The sequence below is a fragment of the Megascapheus bottae genome, chromosome 34 (genome assembly GCF_031878675.1).
Source record: "Megascapheus bottae isolate mThoBot1 chromosome 34, mThoBot2.hap1, whole genome shotgun sequence".
In the NCBI taxonomy this organism is placed as follows: Eukaryota; Metazoa; Chordata; class Mammalia; order Rodentia; family Geomyidae; genus Megascapheus; species Megascapheus bottae.
Window position 1 is genome coordinate 403,414 of NC_143542.1, and position 7,926 is coordinate 411,339.

The 7,926-nt window shown below is 53.1% G+C and overlaps 1 protein-coding gene across 1 annotated transcript; it reads left to right on the forward strand.

Moving 5' to 3' along the window:
• The first annotated feature begins 234 nt into the window (after nt 1-234).
• On the forward strand, nt 235-1,567 carry Foxl3 (forkhead box L3). Its single transcript, XM_090324216.1, has 3 exons — nt 235-341; nt 858-1,026; nt 1,190-1,567. The coding sequence occupies exons 1-3, from the start codon at nt 235-237 to the stop codon at nt 1,565-1,567; spliced, it is 654 nt and encodes a 217-aa protein (XP_090180342.1).
• The last annotated feature ends 6,359 nt before the right edge of the window (nt 1,568-7,926 follow it).

Sequence of the window (7,926 nt, forward strand, 5' to 3'; positions counted from 1 at the left end):
CAACACACCCCGGCTCCACTCGCCACTCTGCGGGTGGCTGGGGCCTCCCCTGCACCGGGATTGGACGAGAGATCCGGGCGGGGCGCAGAAGGGACCCCAGAAGCCCAGGCTCCCCACTGCCTCGGCGCAGACGCCGCTGGCTGGCTACTGGGACGACGCGGCGCTGACAGCGCGGCCGGCGGGCTGCGCGGAGGAGGCGGCGGCGGGGACTCTCAGCACTCAGGCCCCGCCAGGATGTTCGACAGCTCGCAGTACCCCTATAACTGCTTCAACTATGACGCCGACGACTATCCTGCCTGCAGCTCCGACGAGGAGAAGCGGCTCACGCGGCCCGCGTACAGGTGATCGCTGGGCTGAGGGACAGGGAGGAGGATGGGGGGGCCTCCAGAGCGCGGGGGTCTCCAGGACCTGTCCTGGTTGGAGGGGGAGGACGGGTTTTCCTCCCTTCGGGAGGGATTCACGAACACATTCTGCCCTAGTGAGAGTGAGCTCCCCGCATTCTTCATCTGGGGGGAGCCACAGTGGGGGGGGTCCCCCATATCCCACGAGCCTTCTTGGACCTGGGTGGACGCGGGAAGCAGCGAGCACCGGGGAGGGGAGTCATGAACGCAGACAGCCCCCTCACTCTGCACCTGCACACGCTACTGGAGTCCTGAAAAGGGGTGGGGTGGCCCCTAAAGGCGCACACACACTGCGCTTTGGGGGTACTCCCTGCCCAGGAGTGTCCAGCTCTTGGGGAGGGGGAGATCCAGAGTGCTTGCGGGGTGTCGGAGTTCTTGAGGGGCCCAGAGGTCTCAGGGAGGGGGGATCCGGTCACCCTGCCCCGGCGTTGCCTGACGCCCCCCCACCCCCCACAGCTACATCGCTCTGATCGCCATGGCCATCCAGCAAAGCCCCGCAGGCAGGGTCACCCTGTCCGGCATCTACGACTTCATCATGCGCAAGTTCCCTTACTACCGCGCCAACCAGCGCGCCTGGCAGAACTCCATCCGCCACAACCTGTCGCTCAACAGCTGCTTCGTCAAGGTGAGGCCCCCCCCCACCCCACCCCACCCCCCGCATCCCTGTGGATGAGGCTGGAAAGTTCTGGTACCCGGGCGCAAGGCTGCCCCCACTCCACCCCACCCCACTCCCCAAGGCCCGTGAGCACGCGCGCGCGTACAAGTGCAGAGGCCCTGGTGTTCCACAGGTGCCCAGGACCGAGGGCCACGAGAAAGGCAAAGGCAATTACTGGACGTTCGCAGGTGGCTGCGAGTCCCTCCTGGACCTCTTCGAGAATGGAAACTTCCGCCGGCGGCGCCGGAGACGCGGCCTCAAGCGCGAGGAGCCTCCGGGTCCCCCGGACCCAGAGGCACGCGTGTCCCCCAGGAGCGATCGCGTCCCGCAGGGGGGGCCTCCGGCTCCCGCCAGCCCCGCCGGGGCCCACAGCGACATCAAATTCAGCATCGATTACATCCTCTCCTCCCCCGACCCCTTTCCCGTGCTCAGGGTGCCCCGGTCCACGCAGGAGGCCAGAGGCCCCCCGCTGGAGCCCCAGCCAATGAGCCTCCACTTCTGGGCAGCATGAGGGGAGGCCCAGAAGCTGAGGCTAGTTGCTGTAGTGGCTGCGGGGTCGTCCCACCTAGAGCTAAGAAAGTGGGGGGATTACCACACTCAAACCCACCCCACACCCGTGTAGGAAGGGGAGGGAAGATGACTTGAGACTAATTAGGATGTTATGACTTAACACTCAGAGAGAGAGAGAGAGAGAGAGAGAGAGAATTTCTTGCAAGGGGATCCCAGCTTAGTTTCAGTGTGGCCTCAAGACTGGCTGGGGATCCCCAGAGCTCAGCTGTTCTGAAGAATGGAAACTCCACCGTGAGTAGTATTTTGTCCTTGATGGAGCATGAGAAGTGACTTCCCAGAAAAACTCATCCCAGAGCTGACAGAGCACTGGCGAAGCTAAGAGTTCAAGTTGGGGTGTGCCTCCTCCATAGCTGAAAATAAGGTAAAATAGGGTCACCTGACTATTAATTCCACACACACACCCCCCACCATCAGGTTTAGGATCATGTCCATGTTACAATATGATCAGAAGTGACAACTCTTTCTTGTGTTGTTCACAGAGTGTTTTGGTGAAGGTTTTACGAGTGTGTGTGTGTGTGTGTGTGTGTGTGTACCAGTCCTGGGCTTAAACTTAGGACCTGGGCAATGTCCTGAGCATTTGTGCTCAAGGCTAGTGCTCTACCACTTGAGCCCCAGCTTCATGTCCTACCTTGGGGGAGGGGGGGTTAACTAGAGATAGTCTCACCTACTTTTCCTGCCCCTGCTGGCTTTCAACTGCCATCCTCAGATCTCAGCCTCCAGAGTAGCTAGGATGACAGGCATTTTGTTCTCTTACACTTTGTCTACAAAAAAAGGACAAAAGAAGGAAATGTGAGAGGGAGGATCCCAAATTTAAGTGAATGGGGACATTGGGGACAAAGCCCTATTTCCTGGCTGTTTTCTTTTTTTCCTAGGAAGGAAGCCAGCCCCTGTTCATTAACAGCTGAGTCCCAAAAGCTGCCTTCCCTCTCTGGATGAGGGATGGTGAGTCTTCTCACAGCCTGCCACATTCATCGTCACACAATTACTAGCATTGGAGGTGGGCACACTCCATTTGAAATGCAAATGATTTAATTACAGTGTAGAGATGGGCAATTTTTTTTTAAAAACCACAATTATGTACAGTGAAACTATTTGGCCAACCTTATCATTTTTCACCAGCCCTTTGTGTGTGTATGTGTGTGTGTGCATGTGTGCGTGTGTGCGTGCATGCATGCGTGCAGTTAATTGCTTCCCGTGACTTAATTTGAACATTAGTATGGATTACAACCTAATCAGATTCACTAGGGTGACAGATGATTGGCTAATTTTGTGAATAGCAACACAAAACAAGACAAAACCCCACCCAAAATGAAGCTGGCTGTCTGGGCTAGGAATTATTATTACAGTCTTGCTTTCTTTCCAGAAACAAAGTTGGGTAGGCTATAGGGGCTGACTAGAGCCATAAGAAAGAGCCACTTCCACTGGGCTTCATTTCTATATGGGCTGGCTTTGAACCGTGATCCTCAGATCTCAGCCTTCCGAGTAGGATTTCAGGCATGAGCCACCAGCATCCAGCTGCATTCTGTTGGGAAGGCCTGACGTGTCAGCTTTGCACACCTACTCAGAGATGAGAATCTGCACCTTTCTTGAATTGTGGAGGGCAGAGAGCAGATGCTGTCCAATGGTGCTAGCCTTATCACTCAGGGTGAGATGGCCACTCCTGGCCCTCAGGCTCAGCCTGCCACAGCCTCTACCCATCACTGCCCTCCAGGCCAGCAGGAAGAGAGGACACCAGGCCTCCATTGCCCTTTCCTGAAGGCAGAGCTGAGCCTGCCATGCAAGGTTCTCATGGGCTCCCCCTACTGGCTGCACACAATGCAGAGGTCCAATCATGCATCTGTGGCTGGCATACAATGCCAGCTGTGTGCCCATTTAATGGCTGGAACCTGAGCACAAATTGAGCCTCCCTTCTGAGTTCTGTCTCTGTTTAGGGCTTATCTAGCCTGTGGGAACAGGCAGCATGTGTCATAGATAGCATGTGTCATTTGTACCTAAGCATCACTGTTATTTATAGCCCTTTGTTAATGTGGTCGATTCAAATTAGACTAGACATAATTCAGATGCCATTGAGGTCCAGATGGTTCTATACAGAAGTACAGGGCATAGAGTATGCCAAGAGATTTTGTTTTCCTGTGACCAACAAAGCAAATAAAATTTACATTTTATCTTTGGAGTTCTTGCTTTCTTCTTGCTTTCTATATTTTTTTTTCCTAGTTAGCTTGATTTGCAACAGAAAACCCCTTTCCTCTAAGTAAGACAGAATCTTTGCAGGACTGGGCCTCAGAACCAGAGGGTTTCTTGGTGACCCGATCAAATAAATGCCTGTTTGGCGGCCACATGAAATGAGCTGGGCACTGGGCAAAGTCGGTGTATTATGAGGTGTAGAATTTGCTTTGCAAAGGATATCAATCATGTTCTTAAAAGCAAAGGGACATTTTCAATTTGCTAGTCTGTGATCTCCTACAACTTCGGGAATGTTCCCAGCCCTTGGAGTGAATGGCATTTAATCCCAACAACATAACTGGGGTGAGGGCTGGCCGTGACCTATTCAAATGTCGCTGCCAAGATGCAGGCTTGCCCAACGCAATTATAATTAAATACTTTATGCCTCTCTTGCAAATCCACAGATTGATCATCAATACACACATTACCACCACATTACCCCCGAGCAGATGTCTGCCATGCACGTGTTACGGATCGCCAGGTTTCCATTAACAAACTCAAGAGTTGTGGGGAGACTGTGCAAATTACTCCAGCCCCAATCAAAGTTCCCAGGCTGGGTAGCACCGGGTACCAGACTCTTTCTCCCCCAACACGTGGGGGAGATTCAAGGTGTCTTTACTAAGTGCTGTAGAGAGAAAGAAGCACCTGAGAAGCGCTTTAGGAAGCAGGGACTCCACAGTCAAGCTCTCCATGGGTACAGGCAGAGCAGCCAGCTCTGGGTATCCCATGCAGTCCAACGAGCCTCAAGTCCCTCCAGAAAAGTCCTTGGTTGACACTGGAACCCTCCCTGTACACCAGGCTGCAATGGGCTACAACTGCCACCTGCTGAGCCCTGCCTGCCTCCTGCCTGTGGGGAAAAGGCTATTGTTTACTCAACTCAACAAACACAAGTCTTGACTAGTGGTGTCAGGCCCCACAGCACCATTCAATAGCATGGCGGGACAATGGACAAAATCACAAGGTGGAAGGGCTCTGAGGTAGGTGGCCATTATGAGCTGAGATCTGGAGGGAAACAAACAGGAAGTCCAGCGTTGAGGTTAGAAGGGAACCCTAGCCTGCCAAAGGGACTGGACCAGTGCCAGAGCTGGTGGCTCACACCTGTAATCTTAGCTACTCAGGAAGCTGAGATCTGAGGATCACGGTTCAAAGCCAGCCTGGGCGGTAAAGTTTGTGAGCCTCTTACCTTCAATTAAACAACAAAAGGCTAGAAAGTAGAGCTGTGGTTCAAGTGGTAGTGCCAGCCTTGAATGAGAAAACCAAGTGAGAATGTAAACCTCTCAGTGCAAGTCACAGAAGTGGCACCAAAACAAACCAAAGAACATCAGAAGCCCTCGTGGCCAGGCAGAGCTCAGGACACCTCCCTCCGCTTCCCCCATCATCTGTCCTACAAGAAGGCCGGGGGCCAGGGCCACAGAGGCATCTAAGCAGACATGAGCAACAGGAGTGTGTCAGATTCATGGGGTGCTTCCAGGCAGCTCATGCCACTGTTTGACTCAGCCAGTAGCCCTGCTGGCCCTGCCCAGGCTCCTTGACAAAGCTGTGCCAACTTCTGTTTCCCAGGCTGGGCTTCAGGGCTGCAGCCCCAGATGTCTGCAGGTCCAACCCAGGCTCTGGGCCTCAGCAAACAGTGAGTTCATCTTGGGACCCTGGGTTGCTTTTTGGTGTGTTGTGTACTGGGGGATGTTTTTTGGTTTGGGAAGTTTGGGGAGGTGGATTATTTATTAATTAATTTATTTATTTGTTGTCATAGGGCTTTAACTCAGGGCCTGTGTGCTGTACTTGAGCTTTTTTGTTCAAGGCATTCTACCACCTTGCATCAAGCTCCACTTCCAAATTCTTGTTTTTGTTTTTTGCTTTTTTTCCATTGTGGATGCCACTTGTGGTTTTCTGGTGATTAATTGGAGATAAGAGGCTCATGGACTTTTGGGCACTAAGTGGCTTCAAACCAATGACCCTCAGATCTCAGCCACCTGAGTACCAAGGATTGCAGGTACGATCCACCAGTACCAGGCTGGCCCTGAAGTTTTTGCAGAAACAGCCTGGCTTCTCATCAAAGTATGGCCTGGAAATCGAACCATAGCCCTGACTTGGGGCTAGACTAGAGCTGGTCCCTGTCCTCTGTCAGCCACAAATATAGGACTGTTGGAGGAGGGAACTGAGCTGGCCCTGGCACCAAGGCTAAGTGACCTCAGTGTCCAGGCACTGCCAGTACCCCAGGGCTACTGGAAAAGTCCCAAGTGAAACAGTGAGGGCAGAGACCAGAGGGGAGGCAGTTCTACCGTAACCCCACAGTGTGGTAGAGGCCCAGGAAAGGCCTCCATGGGGCCCTCTGCCATGCTGGACTCCTGGACACCTGTCCTCACACAGGGTGATTACAGGATTCACCCTGCCAGAGGCAGTTTAAGTGCTCAGGAACAAGTAGAGAGATTGGGAGGGTCTGGGAGGACCTGGGAGGTAGAGTTTGTCCTACACAGAAGCCATGGAGCCCAGCCTTGCTGGTGGCAAGGAGGCTGGTGGTAAAGTTACCTAGACAGGACTCCTGACCTGAGGACAGCCACAGAGAGAGCCACAAACTCACCTGCCAGCCAATTACCTAGAGGGATGGGGGAGGGCGGGCTGGAGTCCACTGTGGGATATGAGGGGGCTAAGGATGGGGGGACCCGTGGGATACCCCCACCTCTTCCTCCTCTTTCTGCTTCTCTCCTCCTCCCCCTTCTTCCTTCTTTGTTTCCTCCCCCTTCCTTTTTTTTCTCCTTTTCCTCCTCTTCTTCCTCCTCCTCTTCCTCTCCTTCCTCTCTTCCTTTCTACTTTTCTTTTTCTTCCTCCTTGTCTCCCTCTTTCTCCTCATCTTCCTCTTCCTCTCCCTCCTCTTCTTTTTCCTCCTTTTTTCTTCCTCCTCTTCCTCTTTTCTTCTTTTTCTTCTTCTGCTTCCTTCTTTTTGTCTTCCTCTTCCTACTTCATCCTCCTCTTCTTTTCCTCTTTTTTTGTCTTCCTCTTCCTATTTCTTCCTCCTCTTCCTCTTCCTTCTCTTTTTCCTACTCTTCCTTCTCCTCTTTTACTTTCTCCTCCTTTTCCTCTTCTCCCTCTTCTTTCTTCTCTTCCTCTCTTACTTTCCACTCAAATTCCTTCTTCTCTTCCTCTTCCTCCTCTGCTTCCTCCCCCCCATCCTCCTCTCCCTGGGACCCCAGTAGCATGAGCACAGATAGCTGAGCACCCCTCCCCTGCAGGCAGGAATCTGCTAGCTGGAACGTGAGCACAGCAACCGGCAGAGGTTTGGGCTTCAGCTTCTGTCTTGCAGAGCCAGGGGGATTTCAGTGCATGGCCAACCCACCCGGCCAGGAGCAGAGCAGCCCTGGTGACTCCAGGTACCACTTGAAAGCCTGCAGGCTGAGGAGCAGAGGCTCTGGGAGCAGAGGCCAGGCCAGGCCATGGCCGAGGATGTGTGGCCAGGGCAGAAGGCATCACCAGACTTCTTGAGACTAAAGACTTCCCACGAGCTTCAGCCACTGCTCTAGGGTCCCAAATAAGGGGGTGCACAGTGAGCCAAGATAGCTTCACTCCTGCTCTACAAAATGGTTGTGGGGCCACCACTGTGAGGGGGCTACTGTCTGGTTTGGGGGTGTCTAGTGCCACCCAGCCTCCTACAGGCCAATCATGTAAGAAACTTAAAAGTGCGGACACCCATGGCTCCTGCCTCAAATCCCAGCTACTCAGGAGGCTGAGATCTGGAGGATCATGGTTTGAGGCCAGTCCAGACAGAAAAGTCCGAGAGTCTCTATTTCCACTTCACTAGCAAAAAACCTGACTGGAGGCATGGTTAACTAGTAGAGAGAGCACCAGTTGGATAAACAAGCCAACTGAATGTGAGACTGTGACTTCAAACCCTGGTACTGGCAAAAACAAATAAACCAAAAAGAAACATTGGTAAGAAAAGGGTGCAGTTTTGTTTTCCATCCTGCCAAATAGTCACAAAATGATATGTGAAACATCAAGTTCATCTCAGACACAACATGTGGGATTCTCAAGTTGGGCTCTTCCAGGGAGATGACCCCAAGCCTGCAGCCCCAGTCTTGGCTC